The sequence below is a fragment of the Pseudorasbora parva genome, chromosome 1 (assembly GCF_024679245.1).
Source record: "Pseudorasbora parva isolate DD20220531a chromosome 1, ASM2467924v1, whole genome shotgun sequence".
NCBI classification, from domain to species: domain Eukaryota; kingdom Metazoa; phylum Chordata; class Actinopteri; order Cypriniformes; family Gobionidae; genus Pseudorasbora; species Pseudorasbora parva.
In genome coordinates this window covers 3,127,261-3,152,840 of record NC_090172.1, presented here as the reverse complement: position 1 = coordinate 3,152,840, position 25,580 = coordinate 3,127,261, and the positions used below count along the sequence as shown (strand labels likewise).

General features: G+C 40.0%; 1 protein-coding gene across 2 annotated transcripts in view; it reads right to left on the bottom strand.

Annotated features, from left to right (window-relative positions):
- ankrd11 (ankyrin repeat domain 11) overlaps positions 1–25,580 on the bottom strand; it is a 218,477-nt gene that overhangs the window by 6,599 nt on the left and 186,298 nt on the right. Inside the window, exons 5-12 of one of the 2 annotated variants that reach the window (XM_067452027.1) lie at positions 18,213–18,386; positions 14,237–14,437; positions 11,989–12,131; positions 10,705–10,852; positions 3,594–10,609; positions 1,805–1,903; positions 1,321–1,464; positions 1,132–1,224 (exon numbers count right to left, since the gene is read on the bottom strand). In XM_067452027.1, coding sequence (XP_067308128.1) covers positions 1,132–1,224; positions 1,321–1,464; positions 1,805–1,903; positions 3,594–10,609; positions 10,705–10,852; positions 11,989–12,131; positions 14,237–14,437; positions 18,213–18,386 — 8,018 coding nt within the window. The remainder of the gene's footprint in view (positions 1–1,131; positions 1,225–1,320; positions 1,465–1,804; positions 1,904–3,593; positions 10,610–10,704; positions 10,853–11,988; positions 12,132–14,236; positions 14,438–18,212; positions 18,387–25,580) is intronic. The other variant, XM_067452034.1, reaches the window with a different exon arrangement.

Below are 25,580 nucleotides of genomic sequence, written 5' to 3'. Positions count from 1 at the left end.
CCTCATTGGGTCTCACAGACATAGATATCCATAATAAAGGCTAGATGTCTCGTGCACACTGTATGAGGTCGCCGTCCGCAACTTGCGGCCATCTTGTCACAGGCAGCTCGCTCACTCGTAACAGTGTTTTAATGGTGCATGTACTTTTAAATAGCCATAACTTGCTCAATTTTCAACTGATTTTCAAACTGTTTCGTTTGTTATAAACTACACTACATACTTATGAATAATTATAACCATGGACTTCAATATGAAAGTAACATTGAACAGAACACACAGGTGCAATAAAAAAAGGTATTTATGTCAAATCAATATATAGGCTACTAAAACTGTGTACCGAATGGAAACATGAGAAATGTATTAATTATATATCACACACACACACGTATAGCTCTGAATTTTTTTTCCAGAGCTAGCTATAGCTAATATATATATATATATATATATATATATATACATATATACTTTTATAATAAGAATATCACTATAATAAAATAAAATATATATATATTTTTAATTAAAACAAAAAACATGCAAACTAAGTTTATTTTAACTAGACAAAAGATTGATTGTCATAAAATCGTTATTGGTGTCAATAAAACCTATATAATTGAACAGCTCGATTGTGGTCTCAGCCTTGATAACGTGCATGTAAGTTAGCCGTGGCCCGTGATACACAAGCTGCACAATTAAGTCGTTTATCGAAACGAAAAGCTACAATTTCAACGTGTTAAAGCATCCAGATTTGTAGCCATGTTAAAAACGTTTGTAAGAAACCAAACCATTTGTAAATCCGTCAAGATTTTAGCGAGATAAGAGTATTTATGTTCGTACAGATCACTCATCTTACATCAGGTTCCACAGAGCCCGACAGAAAGCTTGCCTGTGACAAGATGGCCGCCAGTGTAGACGATGGTGACTCCGCCGTAAGACATCTAGCCTTTATTATGGATATCTCTGCTCATAGACACATTTTAGCTTCTTTTCCCTTTAATGGCGGCTGGCAAACGCACTTAAAGATGCATATTGCCACCTACTGGACAACATGTAAAATAAAGGATCGGGCTTGAGATTGGCTCGGGACATCCCTACAAGAAAGTGTACTGTGCGTGCATAAATAAAAATCCTCACCTTCATGCGGTCGTACTTATCATCCACATCTTGAATCCAGGAGATAAACTGCCGAGCATTGAAGCGATCTCTCACAGACTTGTTTTCATCCCCCTGTAGATCAAGACGTGTTAGAAATGTAATAAAATCTATATTCGTTGGCTTTATAACATCTTTGAGGTGTTAAAAATAGTTTGAATGAGGACTCACCTGGCTCTCCGATGGCATGTTGTAGACTTCCGAATCCAGCAGCATTGTGCAAGCACTAAAGGGAACGGCCTGATTTGCGATCGTTCTTGCTGCTCTGCAATGAACACGCAGCACTTCCTGCTCACAAGATACAATAAGCTTCTCCTGTAAGGGAAGATAAAATCGGAGTGAGACTAGATATCCAACTGATCCTCTATGAGCATTCATCTAATCAAGGGGCAAAACTGTGTTTTGAAATGATCAAGGTCTGCAAATCACAGTAAGAACATCAGAAGAAAATCAGATGAAATGGGGAGTATGATCATACTGCAACATGTGTACTTAGTTGAAATTTATATTGCAGATAACTTGCTGTTCTATTACACAAAGCCTTTGATGAATCAAAGGATTTGTGCCGTGTGATCATTACATCCTAACGGGGTGACTTCTGAAATGAGCTCAGGGGGGAGAAAATGGAGACTAAAGGCAAAGAGTAAGAGTTTACCCTCTCGATGCTGTGCTGCAGTCTTAGTTTTCCTCTCACTGCCTCTTGCTGTCTGAATAGCTCCTTCAGGGGCTCCGACAAAGATGGAGGTGGAGCAATCTAAGATAGCAGGGAAAATGGTTTAGCAGGACATCCCTATATCTCAACAATAGAGACAGAGCGACATGCGTCAATGTGAAAGCCACACACACCGGGAAAGAAACAAACCAAATGTCTCCATTGACTTTCTATTGCAGGAAGCGGCCTCCTTGTCATTTCTGACTTGTTACAAAAAAATCTAATAATGTCTAAAAGCTGATATGTGACAAGGTGTACAGAAACCAAAAACCCAGAAGCGTTTATTAGCAGTTGACTCAAAAAACGAGCGTTTAAAGACACAAAAGAAGATACAGGCAATTGAGACAGAGCTCGACAGGAAATATAATATAACGTATGTCCCAGAATATAAGACGACCCCCCAATTATTATCCACTTATTTTTGGGGAAAAAATCTGGTTTTCAACAGAAAATAATTTTATTTGAAAATTCTACTGATAATTCATTGGAAAAAACATTTTAACACGATTCATTACAGGGCTCAGCATTAAGCATGTTCATGTGCTTGTCCTTTAGATAAGTAAATCAGTCATTCCCTCATCCAAGTAAAAAATGTGCTTGTCCGGAAGATTTTTTTTTGGGTGTAAATATAATTTATTCTGAAGCAAAATTCTCACCAGTGTTTAATCGGCTCCGGCATATTGAAATCTGCATATTTGTGATAGGTTTACCTTCTTTGTACCTTCTTTGATAGGTTTACCTTCTTTACGCGTCTCATATTTGTGAGAGGCATCTCCCCCCTAATCTTATATTATATTCTTAAATTTTATCTATACATTCAATTAAAATAAGACACTATAGGGATGCTGTGAGACGTGTTCTGGTTCTGGTGTTTGAAACTATTTTCGGTGCTAAAATGGAACAAAAAAACTCAATATAGCATCTAAAATGTAATAAGTGACTTCATGTTTTTAATTAATGGTTTATGGAGCTGTCATATCAAATCAGTGTCATTTTCAGTCGTGATGGTGGTCAGGAAAACACTCTTGGTTAAATTATGTTGTTTAATTGTATTATATGTTATAAATATAAAAACTTAACATGTTAAATGTTTAGTGCAGTTTTTCAGTGTGAGCAGCAGAGATTTCTCCTCGAGAGGCTGTGCGAAGCGTCAACAGTGCGACCTTATTATTGTCAGTTCATTATACATTATACTATTATTCACTATAATAGATCGGTGATTGTCTATATAGCAAATATAAGACGACCCCCCATTTTTCAGCCTATTTTTAGGACACAAACCTCACCTTATATTCGGGTATATACGGTATAAAACTGACATTTGGATATTTGACTAAATGTTTACGGCACACAGACATACTGAGTGTCAGGATCCCAAAATGTCCCCATTCCTCCTTCTGAAGCTTCACGTCTTATTGCCTGTGTCCACTTCTGCTCCTGAAACGCTCGTTTTTTTGGGGCGACAGATTATAAAAATGTAGTTGTGTTTTTTTATAGCTTGTTTGCTGTACACCATGTCACATATCAGCTTTTAGACATTGTTCTGTTTTTGTTATAAGTAAATGACAAGGCGACCGCTTCACGCAATACAAAGTCAATGGAGAGCGTTGGATTGCACCCCCCGGTGTGGGCATGGCCTAAATACGCTCTGTCTCTATGCATCTCCTCTGCATAATTATGCTGCATCTTGTTAGGTGTTAAGACACATTGAACACAAAAATAATAATCTTACCACTGGAATATGAAGCTTGCTCAGAGGTTTGCCATCAAGTAGATAGGAGCCTGTGTACGTCACATACTCTGCGTAACACTGGGGAGCTTGAGGTGTTATGTAACACAAAATCTTCCGCTTTTCCTCGATTTTCTTGCGGATCTGAAGGTACTCAAAATAGGGGTTGGAACGGTCACTGTGGTACGGCTCGATCTCATCCAATTTGATGGCATTCACAATGACAGCCAGAGTCTGCTGGATCATCTCCCGAGTCTGCTTCATTGCGGTGTTCACAAGCTGAACTTGCACCTGTTGCTGGCCTGATTTTGGAAACTTCCTCTTGCGTGGATGTTGGGACTGGTTGTCATCGTCCTCAACAGCCCGGCCTTTTGATTTGGTGATTAGTGCAGGTACAGAAGGAGCGGATGTCTGAGCTGTGGTTGAGCTGATGGGCTCTTTCTCCTTTTCTACAGTGACACAGGAAGTGGTCACACTTGTGGTGATTGGTAAGGTTGATACCGAAGTGGTGATGCTTGATGAGCTTTGCTTGTTCTGATTGGCCAGCATCTGAGCCTTTTTCCGGGTCATCCTCTGAGGTATTTCCTCAATTTTCTTGGGTGCCTCAGACACTGGTATAGTCACAGACAATTTGGCGGTTGTCTCAAGAGCCTCTGATATTTGGGTGGTGCTAGGAATTGAGACAGCTGGAACCTGAACCGAAGGATGAGGGCTACATGAAGGGCCCAATGCTACGACAGGATTTTGTCCTAATAAATGTGGTTTTGTGGTGGCTGATAGTTCCAAATACTGTACCATAACAGATGGCATCATTGAATCTAGGGTTGTTTCTTTTTGCCTGTATTCATTGTCCTTTTCACTGTCAGTAGAAAACAAATTTCCATTGTTTTCACCCAGTTCTTCAAATGCTTCCCTCTCCTCTGGGATTGTTTCTTTTATGGGAGGAACATCTGGGATGTTCTGAGGCTCTGGCTCCGACTCACACCGTGGTCTATATCCATCCTCACTAATTGGAGGAACCAAATCCGGACCAGATTTAGTGGGAGGCACGACTGCAGGAGAACAAGACGTTTTGGACAAACTTGGCAAGTCAACATCCATTATTTCAACATTTTCGCTCGCCTCAATGACTGGAGGTCTTGTCTGAGAAGGTGGAAGCTCACTCTCTGCAATCTCCGGGGCTGTTATATCAGGGTCAGGCAACTCTTTCTCTTGAAAAGGAAGCTCCGGTATAGAGAAGGGACCCATGTCGTCCATTTCATCAGCTGCACCAGGGAACGGATCTGCCCATGAAACAACAGGTTCTTGGCTGACTGGTGGGACTACAGACATGCAGTTTTCTGCAGCATAAGTGGGAGGCTCTTGTGTATCGTCTTTCAACATACATGGAGGCTCAAGGTCCATCTCTGCTTCCTCAGGATTTGGTTTGCAATCAGAGAAGAAAGTTTCTAGCCGAGGTGATTCTGACTCCAATGTCTCCGTTACAGGTCTTTCTGGTGATGGGATGTCTTCCACTGTGTCTTTGTGGACCTCATAATGAGAGTCAGATATTTGTGATGGACAGTATGCTCTGGAATATGTAGAGTGAGGTGGTGTAACTGGCATTACACTTGGGATATGCTGCATATCGCAATCGGAGTGGGAGTATGGACTGCTAATCTTTGACACAGCCGCCTCGACTTCTCTGTAACTCTCATTGGGTGATTTCATGAGAACTTCTGAATTCCAGCCTAAGGACTGATCGCATGAGTTGTCCATGTAGTTGTCTTGCGCATGGGATGGCGTTATGGGAATCTCATCAGGATCTCTTCTATCGGGACATTCAAGCCAAGCCTTTTTGTCAGGTTCCTCAATCCCGAGCGAGTATGTGGGATCGTTTCTTGACTGGATGGATTCGTCGACAGCGTGGTGACCTTCTGTATCATCCTCAACGAAATCATCATCTTCCTCCTCATCCTCTTCTTGCTCTTCAACAACAGGAGGTAAGTAGTCACTCACACTGACAGGGTGAGCTGGCATTAGAACGGGTCCACTTTGCTGTGGTTCGGAGAGATCATCAATATCCATGGGAGGCAAGGCAGCAGGGGCTGGAGTTGGCGGAGCGGCTATATCAAGACAAGGCTCCTGGGGTTCAGGTCTATGGACTGGAGTTGAGGGCTTCATGAGATAGTTGTTATAGACACTCCCCAAGTGTTCACTTCCATCTATGATGGAATTTACAGGAGGCGCTTCATCTGGTACTCTATCGAGTTGGGATAGGTCAGGCCTGGGAGACATCATGTCAATAGGGGGTGAAAAGTACGCTGGGGAAAGGCAATTAAGTCTGTCAGCTGCAATCTTGTCCTCGGTAAGTTGTGAGGCTGAAGACTCAAAAGCTGTGCCTTCTGGTATATGTTGCAGTCGTAAGAACTTTTCTGCCTCTACTTTGAACTCGCTCTCAAGTGGTCTTCTAACATCTGAGGTGACAGAGCGACTTACAAGGGGTAATTGCATGTTCTTAGCTGGTGTTATGCATGTTCCCTCTTGGAAGTTATTCGACGAGTTGGAATATCTATCAAAGAAGGAAGGGGAGCAGGCGTTCATGGACATAGTGGTGGCTGAGGAATTCTGACAGTCAAGACCATCAAATATGATATCTGGATAGTCCTCCGCACTGCAGGACGGAGTGCGTGGCGTTTGCATGACTTCCTCGTAGCTCGGACATGAGATCACAGATGTTGGGGTGGGGACACCTGTTGGTCTATTCTGGTCAGGTCTTGGAGATGCAGGTAGACTTTCCTTCATTTGGTGGCCAGCAAGCCAGTCTTTCGAGTTCTGACTGTCCAGCGGAATTGGTTTTCGATCAGGCGACATCATTTGGGTTGGAAGGCCAGTCTCTTTGATCTTTTTATCTTTCAAAGTACTTTCAACTGAACCAGATTTTTTGGAAAGGTCACTGCGGTTCTTCTTCAGTTCTTCATTAGATTTAGTTTTATCTTTGAGCTTTGGGTCACCTGATCGATGCCTCAGCTTTTCCATCTGTTTCATTCTTTCTTTGTGTTTCTTGTGGCGCTCTTCGATCTCTTGATCTTTCAAACTAAGCATTTTGCCAAAACTTGTTAGTCGGAGATCGCCATCAACCAAAAGCTTTTCTCGAGGACGGTTGTCCTTTCGAGTTGTTTCTTTTGACTGGCTGAATTTGTCGTTCTCATCTTTGACCTTTGCTTTGAGATCAGTTCTGTCTTTGTCCATGATATCTTTATTTCTCTCTTTATTTTTCCCATCAAATTTAGAACTGTCTTCTTTAGATTTCTCTTTAAGACCTGTGACTTGAGTGTTTTCCTTCATTCCAGATTTTTGTTCTTCTTTTGAGTATCTAAAGGACCCAAATACATCTGAATATTTGTGCTTTTCCTCTTTCACTTTTTCCTTGTGTTTCTCTTTCTTCTTTTTGTCTTTTATTTTAATGTCACTGTTAATGACACTATTTGTCTTGTCTTTTTTGGACATCTCCTTCTCAAACTCCAGAGTCTTTTCCAAGTCATCCTCACCATCCACTTTGGAACCATATGGAAAAGTGTAAGGGTCAGCCTCCAAAGGCATGGGCTCTTTTTCAAATGGCAAGCTTTCTCTACGGCCATATGGTTCTCTGATCTCTTCGGACTTATCTTTTTTATCCCCCTTCTCTTTCTTGACTTTATCCTTTTCTTTGTCATGACTCTTTTTGGATGATGAGGACGAGGAATGTCTATGTCTCTCTTTCTCTCTGAACTTATCCTGTGGATTAGAGATAGACAGTGACTCTCTTCTCTCCTCGGACATATCAGGTATGCTGATGTTGGAGGAATCATAGAAGCTGCTTAGAACAGGCTCATGACCTCTGTCTGTGAAACTGTCTGATGAAATTTCACTATTTCTATCATTAGAATCATCTTTATAATCATTCATCGCCTCTTCCTCAAGTTTTTCCAACAAGGATTTCTCATTTTCACCACTGCCCTTGGAGAGTTTTCGGTCTTTTAAGTGCTCTACCTTATCTTTGTATTTGTTTTTGCTCTTTTCTTCACTGACGTCTTTTTTGTCAAGAAGTTTCTGCTTGCTTTTCTTGTCTTGATTTGAATCCACAGAAGCTCTGTCCTTGCGTTCCTTGTGTTTTGTGTCTGTTGAATCTTTGTCCTTTTTATCTTTGTGTTTTTCCATGGAGGCTTTTCTCTCTTTTCCAGCATCAAATGCCACCTTCTCCTTTTTCTTATCTTTGTGTTCCTTTTGTTTTTCTGTGGAATGTGTTTTCCCCTCAGAGTATTTCTTATGTTTATCTGTTTGGAAATTGTCCATTTCATCTCTGTCTGGTGTGGAATCTTTCCTGTGAGAATCTGATAGTCCGAGAGAGTCACTTAATTTTGCAACACCCCCATTATAGTTGTCGTCTTCATCTTCACTCTCATCTGTAAAAATATCTGCAATTGTATACCATGTCTTCTCTCTCGCCTTTTCAGGTTTTCTCTCCTCTTTCTTAAACTCCAGGAAATCCTTTTCTCTGTCAGCATGTTTGTCCTGTGATGTCTTTTCTTTCTTATCTTTAATCTGTTCAGATGACATCTTCCTTTCTTTGTCCTTGATATGAGAATCTTTATGCTTTTCTTTAGCTCCATCCCGCTTGTCTTTAGGGGCCCGTTCTAGATCTTTCTCTTTCATTGATTTATCAATCGAGTTCTTCTCAGGCTTCTCTTTTTCCTGGTCCAGATTTCGGTCCTTAGGCTTGTCCTTGTGTTTTTCACCTTTGGACTTCTCTTTCTTTTCCACACCATCCATTTTCTTCTCCCTTTCCTTTCCAGAGTGGTTCCTCTCTCTGGGGTCAGACTTACAAGTGGTTTCAATCTCTGGTTTGTCTTTAAAGAAGGCCTCACTCCCATAGTCATCTCTCAAAGATTCTTGTTTTGTTTTGGAGTCTTTTCTTTCTTTAGTGAACTCATAGGAATCTTTTCGGTCTCTGATGCCATCCACAGAATCCTTCTCTTTCTTTTCCTTGACACTCTCTGATGATTCCTTTCGTTTCTTTTCCTTTTCCAACGACTGACCAGAATTACACTTTTGTTTGTCCGTCCAGTCTTTTTTCTTTTCAGTAATCTTTTCAGAGGATTCCTTGTCTTTCTTCTTTGATGCGTTTTCAGGACGCTTATCTCCATGATCTGGCTTTTTATCTTTTACTTTATTTTCCTTTCTTCGGTCCCTGCTCTCCTCCTTCACCGTTTCTACAATTAACTTGACCGCGTTGTTAGATTTGTATTCTTTTACAGGGGCATCCCAGCTATCATCTCCATAAAGCGAACTGTCCGAAGACATGTCTGACTGCCACCGATCATGGGGGTCGTCTGATGCACTCATTTTAGTTTCCTCTAGTAAGTGATTTTTTAAGTCATAGTCTTCATAATCGGGTTCCTCCTTGATGTTTTTATCCCTCTTAGACTTTTCCTTCTCTTCTTTTATGCCTTTCTCAGATTTAAAATGTTTGTCTTCTTTTTGTTCATTCTTTTTGTCAATTTTAAGAGATTTATCCTTAGACTTTTTCTTTTTATCATCTTTATGGGCTTTCTGCTTCTCCTCCTTAGCCTTGTCTTTTATACTTCTCTCCTTCTCAGTCTTCAAAGGTTTGTCCCGCTCTTCTTTGCTCACCTTCTCCTTGTTTGACTCCTTTGTCTTCTTTGACCTCTCTTCTTTGATCACCCTTTGAGTTTCTTTAACTGGCCAGTCCTTGTCTTCAGATTTACCTTTAGACAGTCTGTCTTCCTTCTTAAAATGATCTTTCTCATGTTTTGAAAGTTTGACCCTATTTTCAGAAGGAGACTCCGTCTCAACAATTAGCGATTTCTGCCGCGTATCATCAAAGTCAAAAGAAAAGCTCTTGACAAACTTTTCATTCATGTCTTGACTCAACACCACACTTGGAGCCTTATCCTTTTCCTTACTTTTGTGTTTGTGTTTCACTTTGTGTTTTTTCAACACCTTTCCATCTTTGTCTGTTTTAGAAATGGCTCCATCTGTGTTCGAGTTTTTGTAAAACTCAGAGTTCTTTTTGTCACTGGCATGCGTGTTGTTTTTCTTTCGGTTATCTTGCACTTTCTTTTTCACCTGTTTCACAGACTCGACGCTGGAGTCAGCAGACGAATAGTCTGACTCACTGGAAAGCCTTGTTCTGACCGAGTCCGAAAGGGAGCTGTCATCTGACCATGTTGGAGAAGACACAGTTTTCCAGCCATCTGTCCTCCATTGCTTTGGGTGCTGTTCTGCCAGAGACTGTGTGTGTTTCTGTGAGCTCAGACTCCCATGTGAAGATGATGAAGACGAGACTGACAGAGAGCCAAAGACAGAGGCGTCTTTAAGGCTCAACGTAGAAGAGTCTTTTACACAATTTGCACTCTGCATGGACCCTTTATCGTCCTCACTTTCCAGATCCCCAATCTCAGAGTCTGAGGTGCAGAACTTGTCATTCACTTTACCAAAGCGCACCTCCTTATTAACATTATTTTTCGTCTCCTTCTTCCTCTTCTTCTTAACTTTACTTTTCTCTTTTTGCTGCTTGGAGCTCAGAGACGTTGATTCGCGGCTCTTTGCGTTGGTTTGAGGTGCAGGTTGCCTTGGTGTGGTCGTGGGTGTAAAACACAACGTCCTATCGTCCTCATCCGAGCTGTTGCTGTCCGACAGGATCCTGCGCACAGCCTTCTTTGGTGTTAGCGTGTTGCTTTTGGAATAGGTTTTAACCTCCATCTTGGGTATGGAGATAAAGTTGTTTGTTTTGCTGACGGGTTCCTTACGAAACTCTTTCTTGAGCAGATGCTTGTCGTCCACAGGTGGGACGCGCTCCTCCTCGTCATCCTCGTCAAACTCGTACTCATCCTTGACCGGAGTGGTCATAGATTTGGGTGGGTCCATGCCCTTCCCTTTTAACTTTAAGCCCTTTTCAAACTCTGAGTCTGTATTATTGCCATCAACAGAGCTGGATGGGGCAAATGACGGGGCATCTTCCTCTTCAGAAGAATCTGCTGAGAATGAGAGACACAAGAATTTTTAATATTAACATATGGTACACAAATCCTTTCTAGAGTGTATATTCACACAATAACTGCATGATACACACCTGAGGAACTTTCCTCACTGGAGGTGTACGTGCCTTTTCCCAGCAACAGATTAAGCATTGTTTGCGAATTTGCCACTTTTAATGCAGTCTCTCCTCTTCTGTTGCTTTGACAAGGATCCCCTCCATACCGTAACAGCAGCTTCACAACCTACAAGACCAGAATATGGGTGTCACAAAATCTATCAATATACCAATAAAAGAAAAACACACACATATACAGTACTGTGCAAAAGTCTTAGGCATGTTAGTATTTCCCCCTCCAAAAAAATGTTTTTAAGCCAGTTATGTATTATTTTGCAATAGTGTGTCAGTAGGTAATATACTTTTTCAAACATTTATTTAGCCATTATTTGTAATAATCCATTCCAGTGAGATGTGTGTATGCAGAAGGAGTCTGACAACAGCTGATCCACACGGAGATCTAATCTCACCATCATCGAGTCCGTCTGGGATTAAAGGAAGAAAGAAAAAAAACCCGACAAAATCCACAAGAACTGCCACAACATCAACATCTTTCATCGCCTGAAGAAACCCTCCTGCACAGCTCCCTGAAAAACTATGAGCAAGTGTACCAGGACAAAAGCTGTTTAAAACACAAAGGGTGGTCACACCAAACACTGATTTGATTTATTTATTAGGAGTGATTACATAAAGAAAATGAGACAAAATCCACAAGAACTGCCACATCTCCAAGACGCTTGAGGAAACCCTCCTGCAAAGCTACAGTACTGACAACAGTTTTAGACACTTGCGTAAAAATGCTGTAAAGTGAGAAAGCTTTCAAAAATAATTTGATAAATAGATTTTGTTTATCAATGAACTCCTAATAACTAAATCAAATCAGTGTTTGGTGTGACCACCCTTTGTGTTTTAAACTGCTTTTGTCCTGGTACACTTGCTCAGAGTTTTTCAGGGAGCTGTGCAGGAGGGTTTCTTCAAGCGTCTTGGAGATGTTTTGGCAGTTCTTATGAAATTGTCTCATTTTTTCCATGTAACACCAGACGGACTCGATGATGGTGAGATTAGATCTCCGTGTGGATCAGCTGTTGTCAGACTCCTTCTGCATACACACATCTCACTGGAATGGATTATTACAATTAATGGCAAAATAAATGTTTGAAAATGGATATTACCTAGTGACACACTATTGCAAAATATATAAATAACTGGCTTAAATCTTTTTTTTTTTGGGGGGGGGGGGGGGGGGGGGGGGGGGTAAAATCCTAACTTGCCTAAGACTTTTGCACAGTACTGTATATTGAATGTCTGATCTGAGGTGCTTACTTTAAGATGGCCATTGTTGGATGCATCGTGTAGGGGCGTGTCGTCATCCAGGCCCTTGGTGTTAACCTCGGCCCCGGCTGCCAGCAGCTGCTTGGCCACATCATAATACCCTCTGTTACACGCCTCATGCAGTGCGGTCCAGCCTAAAATAAACAGCATTCTGCTTTAAGAGTCTGCCATGAAAATAATTTCACAAGCATTTTAAACAGATCAAAATATCCTATTCAAATTCCACAGTATGTTACAGGACTAAAGAAGCTCATTTCGGTTAATTTTTTTCCTGACCGACAACCGCCGCTCACGATCTGATTATTTAAATTATTTAAAAAGGCAATTTTGTTTATTTTACTGTGCAGGGCTCGACATTAACGCCCTGTGACCAAAATGCAAGAATGATTCTGCATTGATTTAGTGTACCTGACGATCGATAGTGGATAATAGTATAATACATAATGAACTGACGGTAACAGTTGGCGTTCACGTAGACTCTCGAGGAGAAATCACAACACGAGCGCCGCTCACAATGAAACTGCAGTAAACATTCATAATGTGAAGTTTTTATATTTATAACATATGATACAGTTAAACAACATCACAATCATGTGGGCTGTTTTCCTGAACACAATCACGACTGAAAATGACACTGATTTCATTTGACAGCTCCATAAACCATTAATTAACATTAAGTCACTTACATTTTAGATGCAATATTGACTGTTTTGTTCTATTTCAGCAGCGAAAACAGTTCCAGACAGTAGAACCATAACGCGTCTCACAGCAACAGTTTGTGTTAGTGAATGAATCAGCTGTTTGAATGAATTGTTTGAATGAATTGTTTGAATGAAGCGACTCATTGACTCACTCATTAAGACTCACCTGCTGCCACCTACTGGTGGTTTAGTTTTATGTTTAAACAGTTTTTAACATGTCTTATTTGCTTATTCAAAAAACCTAATCTCATAACATTATTTAATGCAGTAGTAATTTTTCAGTGTAAATGATTTAATTCGACTGGTAACAGCCCCATAGTGACTTATTTTAATTTAATGAATAGATTCAAATTTAAGAATATAATATGAAACCTGAAGCATAGCCTATATTTAATAAGATTAGGCGGGAGGGGGAAGGATGCCCTTTATTAAAGGTTAAAATAATCACAAATATGCAGACTTAAAATATGTCAAAGCTGAATGAACACTGGTGAGAATATCGCTTCAGAATAAATCATATTTACAACACACACACACACACACACACACACACACACACACACACACACACACACACACACACACACACACACACACACACACACACACACACACACACACACACACACACAAAATTCCAGACAAGCTAATGTTTTACTCGGACAAGTGAATGACTGATTTACTTGTCCGAAGGAAAGCACATTAACATGCTTAATGAGCATGAACCTGCTGTGCAAACAGCAGCGTACAGAACAGCTCAACAACAGAACCTGGATTCACACATTATCAAAATGTTCACGCACATGCAGCGCTTCTGACAACAGAGAAAAACTGAATAAAATCACATAAATAAAAGGCATAAAATAAATAAGCCTAGACTAAACATTTTCACTATAATATTGACCAAATTAAGATGACAAAACGAAACGCATTGAATCCGTTTGAAGCTTTGAAGAACCGGAATAGTTTTTTCTGTCAAATAAAAATAGCAGGTCTACCTCAATCCACACCTTTTATGGTTTGTTTTTGTTTTTTAAGTAACATGTCTAAGTGATGACTGGGGCCAAGCGAAATGGGCTCAACATGCACGACCGCCTACTCCATGTTGACGTAATTTTTGACGCACTCAAGCGGACGTGACGAGTATAAAGTTAACAAGGCTTTAGACAAAGCTTTTTTCATTTTTTTTCCACCAGTCAGAAGCTTGTACTACTGCTGGATTTTAATACCACATAGCATATTTTGCAAGTAACTTCGTAGCCATTGTGTCATAATGGTCCCACACTTAGGCCTACTTCTTTTTCATTGCTTCATTTTGCTAAATGTGTGTGTAGGCACGTGTGCATGTGTCGACGCACCACTTGATCTAACAAAGAGCATATTTTTCTTTAACCATGCAGCCTGTACAAACCATTTAACTGATAGTATAAGTCGGTCAAAATTATTAACTTTGCTTAACGGTTAAACGGTCAATGTGAGCATCCCTATACAGGATTAAAGTGTAAGTCAGGTGATCGATATCTAAAGGCTGCCCTTACCTGCAAAGTCTTTTACATTCACGTCAGCGCCCTCATTGATGAGCTCCTTTATGCGGCGTGCCTCCCCTCGTATGGCCGCCCGGTGAAGCCTCGTCTCACCCCTCTCGTTCCGCTTGTTAACTTTGTCTTTGGTTTTTGAGGCAGAGTTTGGTGTTCCCTTCTGACCCAGACTTGACTGTGACTGATGCTTTGGTGTTGTGTCTGAATGAAAACATAAGTATTACCAGCAAAATTACTAACAGAAGTGGTTTTCAACTGGCTAGGGCCCACTAGAGGTCCTCAGCAGACTTCATAGGGGGCAACAAGATGATTCAAAATAATTTTAAAGGGACAGTTCACCCAAAACTGAAAATGTCTTACCCCCAGGGCATCCAAGGACACAATCCTCATATCAGACGAATCTCATCTAGTATTCCCAGCGCCATTACTTCCGTCGAGTAAGGTCAAAACCCCGGCGCGATCAAAGAAATATATTTACATAGACGTCTCATTTGATCAATCCGTGCAGGCATATTATATATATATATATATATATATATATATATATATATATATATATATATACATATATATATATATATATATATATATATATATATATATATATATATTTGTGTGTGTGTGTATGTGTGTGATCGCGCTGGGATTTTGACCTTCTTCGGCGGAAGTAACAGCGTTGGGAATACTAGATATGATATGAGGTAAAAAAAATTATTAATAATTCTGGCAGAAAGCGATCGTCTTAAGACATCAATGTGTCTCCACGAGCCTCAAGGTTTAATATGGATTTGTATGTCTGTGTGTTTTTTACTCTCATAGAAATACACCCCATTGACACGCATTATACGAGCAACAGCTGAGTAAAAATCTTCATTTGTGTTCTCCTGAAGAAACAAACACACCTATGATGCCCTGGGGGTCAGCAGATAAACATCAGGCTCATTTTTGGGTGAACTATCCCTTTAAATAGGACAAAACTAGTTTATCACATTGAATTGGACAGTATAGCCCAGGGTTCCTCAAACTCGGTCGCTGTCCTGCAGAGTTCAGCTACAACCCCAATCAAACACACCTGAGAAAACCAATCAAGGTATTCAGGATCACTAGAAAATCACAGGTAGGTGTGTTTGATCAGGGTTTGCAGGACAGCCGCCCTCCAGGACAGAGTTTGAGGAACCCTGCTATAGACAAAACAGGAAACAACCGGGAGAAATGGAAAATAGGAACAGAATTGGCAAAGGACCTCAAGTTAGGAGTCAAACAAGAGATTAGACGCACTACATTTCTGAGAGCTGTCCACAACACCATTCTTATTTTAATTCGTCCCCTCAAACAACTGCCATTGTTGGTAACTAGAAAGTTGACTTCCATAAGTCAATGGGTGCCAACAACTAATTGGTTACCGAAATCTCTTCTTTTGTGTTTAACTAAAGAAACTCATGCAGTTTGGAACAACATGAGGGTGAGTGAGTGATGAAATTATTTTGGCGTGAACTATCCCTTTAAATCACTGAGCATGAGCAACTAAGTATTATTTGCTCTGACCTCTAGGTGGCAGTCTTACACCACAAACATGGGAAGCGAACAACTTCTGCCAGTGCCAATTTGTGCCTTCTGGCTGTCACATCTTTCATTAAATGACAATTTTAACTGAATTTCACCCCTTGGATTTGGACGATATTGTAAAAGCACACTGAATCAGCAAACTACTATGTAAACAAGGACATGTATTAGTGATCACAGGGAAGACATACTACAGCTACACTAAATCACTATATTCAGATCAAACTAAAGAGTGTGCACAACAATAGCTGGCATGCAATGTAGGGGTGGGGTTATAGGCATTTCCTGCAGTCTTTAGTTTTGGAAAAATAAATCTGGTGAGCTACTTGAAGAGGAGCTAAACTTGAGTAAATCTAATAGAGACATGCGAGGAAACGAGACCTTTGAAATCAATGCAATGCATGTCTAATGTGTTCCAGTGCAATACCAACATGGGCCAATTCAATCTGAAACTGAACAATTCGATAACACTTTATTTTACGGTTCAGTTAACTATTAACTAGTTGCTTATTATCATGCATATTACTAGGATATTGTCTGTTTATTAGCACTTTAAAGCACATTTTAATGCCTTCTTCTGCATGAGCTTATTCTACATCCCTTAATCTAGGGCTGGGCGATATGGCCAAAAAATAACATTTCAGATTATATATTTTTTTAATGTGAGTTACGATTTTTTCCCCCCATAGTTATTAAGGAGAGTACAAACGGCAGACAACAGAGCAAATTTTGCATTTATTTAATCAAAAGCAAGACAAATGTAATCCCAATTTCTGGAATGATTATTAAATAAATGGGTACCATGTCTTTGGCTATGTGCAAAGCGACCGCTTCGGTGATTGTGGTGCCTTGTGCAAAGGATTCGGCTACAGTTAGCTGTTTTTTTAGCTAAGGTTTGTTGGTCACTCCAGTTTTGACTGGCATTTTTCATATTCGGCTGGATGTGTCTGTTTCAGGTGTTGGAATAGCTTTGCCTTTGCCTGCAATGAGCTTTAGGCAAATGTTGCAGCGTGGGGTCTCTCGCTCCACGTCTGTCGCGGCAAACCCAAACCAGTTCCAAACAACAGATGATTTTATTCCTTTCTTGGGAACAAGCTTCCCACTTTCACCGGTAGCCATGTTGTCGCTTTCTATTGCTGTTTCGTGTGTGCTATGTTGCCGTTGCTTGCTAGAATGCTACGTGAAAATTAACGCTACGGAATCTCCGGGGAGCCAAAAATGCGCCATTACACAAACACTTGACTTATTTTGTTAATCGCCTGCAACCAAAAATTTGAATTCATTCATTCAATTGATTTTTCAATCTTAATCTTACCCAATACCTAAACATAAAAGGGTTATTAGTTCACCCAAAAAGGACTATAATTTCATTAATTACTCTCCCTTATGTCGTTGGACACCCGTAAGACCTTCGTTCATCTTCAGAACACAAATGAAGATATTTTTTTTGAAAGCTGAGAAAGGCTTCAGAAAGGCCTCCATTGGCATTCAGTCCATTCCCACTCACAAGACCCATAAAGGCACTAAACACATCGATACAAAGTCCATCTCACTACAGCGGCTGGACAATAATATTACAAAGCCACAAGAATAGTTATTGTGCGCACAAAAATCAAAATAACGACTTTATCCGCCAAGTTATTGACGTGAACTCGACGCATGCGTGAGAATATGACGCAGCTCCGCCGTTCATGACCCGGAAGAGGAGGAGCCGCTATCGCCTGAGCTCACGGCCGAGACCTACACGGAAGACAATAACTTGGCGGATAAAGTCGTTATTTAAATTTTTTTGTCCACAAAAACTATTCTTGTGGCTTTGTAATATTATTGTCCAGCCGCTGTAGTGAGATGGGCTTTGTATCGACGTCTTTAGTGCCTTTATGGGTCTTGTGAGTGGGAATGGACTGAATGCCAATGGAGGCCTTTCTGAAGCCTTTCTCAGCTTTCAGCTAAAATATCTTCATTTGTGTTCTGAAGATAAACGAAGGTCTAACGGGTGTCCAACGACATGAGGGGGAGTAATTAATGAAATAATTTTCATTTTTGGGTGAACTAACTCTTTAAATGCTACCAAAACTACTAACTATTATTACTCTGTAAATTAGCAGTTTATTGAGGCAAAAGTCGGAGTTAATAGTGAATGTGTGTTCCCCACAATTCATACTGGAACAGCACAACCGAGTCCCTTGATGCTCTATCAACAGTCCTGGAGGGCTGATGAACAACAGTGGATTAAGATTGCAGAGGTTCATTTCGCTGAAGTAATGGAAATTGATGAGGGTTATCTTGTTTAATTGAATTCTAATTAAGTGCTGTGGTGTGTGTTTAAATGAAGCATAGCAATGAGAGTGCGGCAGGGACAGTGGAAGCTACTGAAGCTACTGAAGACGTGGCGTCCATGATAAAAACGCACCTGGACTGTTTACGGACTCCTCCGCTGTCATCTGCATGAGAAGAGCCACCTGCTGCCTCTCTGAGAGGGGATAGCCGGCCCGGATCCCTGGCATACCCATCCCAAACGGCAGGCCTGACTTCCTGGTGTTAGTGGGCTCTTTTTTAATCCGCTTCCGCTCTGGACCTTGTTTTTCTGTTGAGGAGAAAACAGGGGAATGTTAGCTCACAAACCAGCCTCATGCACTTTTATGACCTTCATAGTCTAAGTAAGCTAGCACAAGATAAAGTGTTCATAACACACACACGGTTTCTACCAGTCTCATGTTAATCTTGAGTATCTATAGAGTCGTGTTGATCCTTCATATCTCCAAAGAGTCTTTAGTTTATTATATTAATAAAAGACAGATACACTGAACCGATTCTTTCAGAAAACAGCCGAGTACGTGGAGGTGTGCAGTGGGCGGAGGTAAAGACACACACACGTTTGTTTTTGTAAAATGTGATGACTTTCCATAGGCGTAATGGTTTTAGTACTGTACTAACTGTATTTTCTCTCCCCTTACACTGCCCCTGCCCCTAAACCTACCCATCTCACACACACGCACACACACACGCATGCACACACACACACAGCCCCTAAACCTACCCATCACACACACACGCACACACACACACGCATGCACACACACACAGCCCCTAAACCTACCCATCTCACACACACACACTGCCCCTAAACCTACCCATCTCACACACACACACACACACACTAAACCTACCCATCACACACAAACACACTGCCCCTAAACCTACCCATCTCACACACACGCACACACACACACACATGCACACACACACAGCCCCTAAACCTACCCATCACAGGAAACATTCTGCATTTTTACTTTCTAATAAAAACTCCTCCTGTGTGATTTATAAGCCTTTTGTAAAGTGGGGCCATGGGTAATGTCCTCATATTTCACCCTCTCCTGTAATACCTGTGTCATACCCATGGCATTATACACATTTGTGTCCTGATATTTAACAAAAACAAGCACACACACGTTGATGTTATTCACATTATATGCTCTTACCCGATTGCCAACAAAACACACATTAGATGCAGTTTCACTCACTGCCTGCGGTTTCCACTCATGACCAGGAAAACACACACACCCCTCCGGAAACACAAACTGCATCCACAGTTCCCTTAACACTGGGTTATTTGTGAAGCTGAACAAGGTGATCTTTCCCACACACACACACACACACACTTCTTTAGTGACATTGTTGATATCGTGTCTAAAAACAACGCCAGCGCCGCAGACGGCTGTTGGTACCCGAACAAAGCTTGTTGATGCACACACTCTTGCTCTCGCTCTCGCTCTGCTTGGTGTGTGTGTGTGCTCATACAAGGATTTTCCGCTCTTTATGACGTCACACAGGGCCATACTCGGAAAAAAAAAACGTGTTTCGAATCCTGGAGTGTATTTGGCACAGAAATACTCAATCATACATCCAACATTTTTTTTTTGTAATGTTGTCCATTACAGCGTTTATCATGAGAATCAACTTTTAACAGTGTGAATAGGCCAGAATGCATGGAATAGCATTATACCTCCCCTTTAATATGCATTAGGTGCATTCCCGTCTATGCCATCCTTACGAAACCTGAAGGTCAAGTGAAACCTTGGGTGAATTCCCGGCCGCTCAGCCCATGTTAAAGCCTGCTCATGGCAGCAGCCATAGTGTGAGATTACCCAAAAGCCTCATGGGGAGGGAGGGGCCCTCAGTTACCAGTCGTGTGTGTGTGTGTGTGTGTGTGTGTGTGTGTGTGTGTTTCTTTAAGGCTATGACTTGGCAGCCTGTCCCCGATTACAAAATGGCTGGTGTTCACATTTCAATGTGGCTGAGGCAAGGTCACCGTCGCATTTGGACAAAAGCAGCTGCTCTTCACAGAAATGCCCATCAATTATTCTCAGTATGTCAGTGTCAACATATCATAGCTGTCTAGTTCATTAGACAAGCCTCACCTGTGCTACCGACTTACAGTAGGAGAGCCATCGTCATGTATGCCAGTTTTGTACTGTAGAGACCCCCAAGCCTCAAACTGTGCAAACATGCCAAAATGTCATTCCTGCTACATTAACACCAGTGAGGAACAACAATCCTGTCATCTAGATTTCTGCTCTTGCACAATCTATGGACGATATAACAAGCCAGTGATTTGTTCAAGGCCACAAGCAAACTTCTCACGGGGAGCGGAAGCCAGACACAACTGCTTCCAGTAACAAAGATCCTTCCAGAAATTATTCTTCATGTCTGGGGCTGATGAATATACCAAATATACACGAATATAAGACGACCCCCCATTTTCCAGACTTATTTTTGTGGAAAAAAAAATCTGTTTTTTGTTGTTGAAAATTCTACTGATAATTCATTTTAACACGATTCATTGCAGGGCTCGGCATTAAGCATGTTCATGTGCTTGTCCTTCAGATAAGTAAATTACTCATCTCAGTAAAAAAATGTGCTTGTCCAGAAAAAAAGGTTTATTTTTTTTTATTTTTTGTGTTGTAAATATAATTTATTCTGTAGCAATATTCTCACCAGTGTTCAATCAGCTCCGGCATATTGAAAACTGCATATTTGTGATATGTTTACCTTTTTTAAAGGGCATTTTAACCCCTAATCTTATGTTATATTCTTAAATTTGATCTATACATTCAAATAAGCTACACTGTGTGATATTTTCCCAATCTAGCGGTGAAAAGGTATATGACCATCCAGTTTCTGTTCCTCTCAATTCTCATTTCGTTTTAACTCCTACGGTGGCCGATTTAGTCCAAGATTAACATGGCAATCCCCCTCTTCACATTCGACACGGTGCCATCGAGTGTTAAAACACGAAAGGCGAAGCTTGGATTTACGGGTATGTCTAGGGGTGGGCGATATCTCGATATTTAAAATATATCGAGATATTTTTTCAGCTCGATATGGATTTGGACATATCGTATATATCGATATATTGTTTATATTTATTCTGATTACGCCACTTTGCTTGTTTGCCTTCTCTGTGCTGTGCTCGCTCCCGCTCGCGCGCCTCCCGCCTCTTGCTTTGTTCCCCCTCCCCTCGCGTGTTGTCTCATTGAACACGGCTGCTTCCACAACCAGGTGAGGATTAGTTATCATGTTGACAAGCGCGCACGTTGTTCAGGACTCAGTTTAGAGACCATGTTTTCCTTCTAACACAACTGCTTGATAAAATTCATAAAGAAATATTAATGTTCATCATAGTTCAAATCGCACGTTTCACCCACAGTCAGGTGATTGACACTACTGGTACGAGACGCGGTCGCAATCATGCCAGTTATGATCTGTGTCTAACTGATCGCATAGTTTTCGTTTAAAATGTCAAAATGGTCGCATATCATTTGAAAACATTTAAAAAGTATTGCAATATCATTACTATTATTATTTTGTCAGCTTTATCACGGGATTATGATGAATAGGTCTATTCATGTTTTAACCAAGAGGGAAAAACGCGACATCCCGGGTGTCCTGAGACACGCGGTGCTCTCCTGTCAGTTGTACTGTATCATATTATCATATAGCCTACCTTCTGACATTCATATTTCGTTCTGTAACTGGAAAAGAAGTGAAATTCAGCTCATGTGTAGCCTACATGATCCTCATGATGAGTTTGAATTTTGTCAAACTCATGACAAACATCACTGTTTGAATTTTGATACAAATTTAACAGGAAATGGTGTTATGACAAAATCTGTTTATTTATATCTCAGTCATGCCCCCATCTTTCTGCAAAATGCTTACTGTTTACTTTAACTGTAAAAAAGGGAGTCTTTGATTCATCTTTTGAAAGCATGAAATAAATGAAAAGAAGGCAATATTATTTATTTTCTTTTACAGTTAAATTATTATTATTTATGTAATCAGGGAGTTTTTTTTTTAAATGTCGCAAAAGCACTTGACTACCTCTTTGCACTTCAATTTAAAAAAAAAAAAAAAATTTGTGGTATTTGGCATATTTGTTTTTGCTGTAGTTTTTAGGGGGTTATTTTTCCTGTAAAGATATCGAGATATATATCGTATATCGAGATATAGCAAAATATATCGAGATATATTTTTTGCTCCATATCGCCCAGCCCTAGGTATGTCCCTCTTTGGCTAATGTACTTTCAAGATGGAGGGCCAACATGGCGACCGGCATTCGAACGCCTTACCCGTATGTGTTTTCAATGGCATATTATAAACTTACGAGAATACTTTATTACTCGAAAGTAGTAAATATACATTAATGAGCACATTTTTAAAAGAACTAAGTGTTTTTAGCTAAGAATAAACTAAACAAGTTACACAGTGTAGCTTTAAAATAAGACACAATAGGGCTGTTACCAATCAGATAAATAATTTACACTGAAAAATTACAACTGCATTAAATAATGTTATAACATTTGTATTTTTGGATAAATAACATTTTAGTATGTTTAAACCACCACTCTTTTGGTGGCAGCAAAAGAGACTTAATGAGTGAGTCATTGAGTCGCTTCATTCAAACGACTCAATCAAACACTGAATCATTCAGTAACACTTACTGATGCTGTGAGACGCGTTATGGTTCTGCTGTTTGGAACTATTTTCGCGGGTGAAAGGGAACAAAAACGGTCAATATTGCATCTAAAATGTGTGTAAAATGTAAAATGTCATATGAAATCAGTGTCATTTTCAGTCGTGATGGTGTTCAGGAAAACACTTGGTTGAGTGATGTTGTTTAACTGTATCATTTGTTATAAATATAAAAACATTTTGATTGTTTAGCGCAGTTTCTCTGTGTGAGCAGCGTTCATGCGTGATTTATCCTCGAGGCTGTCGAGTGTCAACAGCGCCACCTTGTTATCGTCCGTTTAATAGATATGTGATTTTATCTGTATTGCGAATATAAGACGACCCCCCGTTTTTCAGTCTATTTTTAGACACAAAACCTCGTCTTATATTCGGGTATATACGGTTTTCACTAACACCTGTAAACACTAACATGTAACATAGCCCAGCCTCTTGAACACACACACTTCTTGCCGTTGAGTCACATTCCTGTGATTCAAACCTCGGAGAAGAGCAGAAGCAGTCTAAACACGTTTATAACGGGTGGATGAAGGGAAAAGAAAAACACAGTGCTTGCACTTTTAGTCTTCTAAAATAGACTCGACCGAAGTAATGACACCGGTACATAACACAAAGGCTTTCTGCTGCGATCAAGCTTTCTGTGCACATTTGTCATACATAAAGTGAATTTGCGGCTGCAGAATGTTTTACATATTGTCTGTTTTGCAATAATCTGGTAACAGCTCAAAAAGGGAAAACTTGAAATACTAACAAGTCTAACATCAGTGTAACCCTTATGTTAAAGACACAGAAAACATTGAAAGCTATTGTAAAACAGTCGATTGATTTTGCAACATAGCTTGACAGCTGCAAACCTAGTTACAACGTCTACAATAACTGCATTGCAGAGCAGATTAAAATAAGTGCTTGATATTGTTTTTCCAATTGCACTGCAGATATATAGTCATATAAACAGCATACCAGTATCTCTACAATTAATATATACTCTCTCACACACACACAAATGATTCAGGCCCTTCATAGATATGACATTTATATTGTGTCCACTTAACTTAAGCATATCTAATTTAGTCTCAACTCAATATAATTGAGTTTAATCAACCTAATATATTCAAAACATAAGTTAACTTCATTCATTTGTGTTAAAATTGCATTAAATATTTGTCCTGACATAACTAACTGGGCCGTGGATCTGTAGTTCCCAGCATGCTTCGCAAGGGACTGCGTTAGGAGAGTAAATGTATGGATTAAAGTGTTATTTTATGTGTTTTTCAGTGAAGGGAAAGATGTGGTTAGTTTATGATAGTGTTTAATGTTCAGTTATGTTGGACATTGAGGAGTTTCTGTAATACTATGGTTACCATAATGCAGAAGAGTGGCTGTGTGTAGGCTGTGGGCACTTAAACACAAAATAAATTTGAGTTTCTCAGAGTTATTTTTTTTACATTTTATTTCTAAAAATATGTTGTTGTTATTAAACTGCACATAAATATTATATAACAGTACTTCAAATGCAAGTCATTTTCATACCCAATGACAGACACTTGTTCTTGTTTTAATCATAAACTCAGTTAATTTTATTTAATTTATCAGAAAACAAGACTTGTGTATCTTGATTTAAGGGAGTTTTGAATTTGTTCTGGAAAACAAAAATCCTGATGAACATAACTTTTCTGCAGTGCTCGCAATTAAATATAGAGCCCTATTAAATCTGTTTTATTATATTTGTTTTGTTTTATAGCTTCTTGTTTTTTTTCTGGACTTGCTTTAACAGTTAAATTAAATTTGACTGACTTTTATTCATCTTCAGAAAAGGGGGTGGCGTTTACATATGGCAGATTGCAGATGCCATACCCTGGCATTCAGACAAGCGAGGGAAATAAACATCTCACGATGCTGTCTGATTTATTCGTTTTGTTGCAGCTTTGAAAAGCAAATTTAAACAGCCTAGCGCCGTGTCCCAACCAGGCGTAATCAGAGACGCGATGCAACAAGATTTTCAGCGGCAAACCAGACTCGACCCGAGATGTGCATACACTTGCATACGCTCTCGGACTAAATATAAAATATCTTAAACTGTGTGTGAAGATGAACGGAGGTCTTACGGGTGTGGAACGACATTAGGGGGAGGAGTTAATGACAGACATTTCATTTTTGGGTGAACTAACCCTTTAACGTTAGTACAAAAAACTCTGATCAACATGGAAAAGATCCCTTTTTTATCCGCATTGATTTGTTTGTTGTTGTCAAGTCTGTTGGGAAGTTATTTTTTGTTTAGATATAGGATAATGTGATTATTTGGGAACATTGCTGTTGTATGGCCAGGACTGATGCCATACCCTAGGTTTATATGAACCGCCGCCACTGCTTCAGAACACGAAGATATTTTTAATGAAATCGGAAATATTGACAGTCTAAGCAACTACCACTTTGATGCTTTAAAAACTACAGAAAGATTTTGTAAAACTAATCCGAATTGATCGGTTTATTCCAAAGTTTCTAAAGACAATCAACGGCTTTATGTTTGAAGCAACATTAGGGCGAGTGAATGATGACAGGATTTTCATTTTTGGGTGAACTGTCCCTTTAAGTGAACTGACCTACTTTTGATTTATCCCAAATTTGACAAATTCCGTGACATTCCCATTTTATAAAAGAATTCCATCCACATTTCCTGCATCGCAGAAATCAAAGGGTCCTCAATTAATGCCATGATATTGAATTTAAAACTTTCTGCTTCAATTTAAGA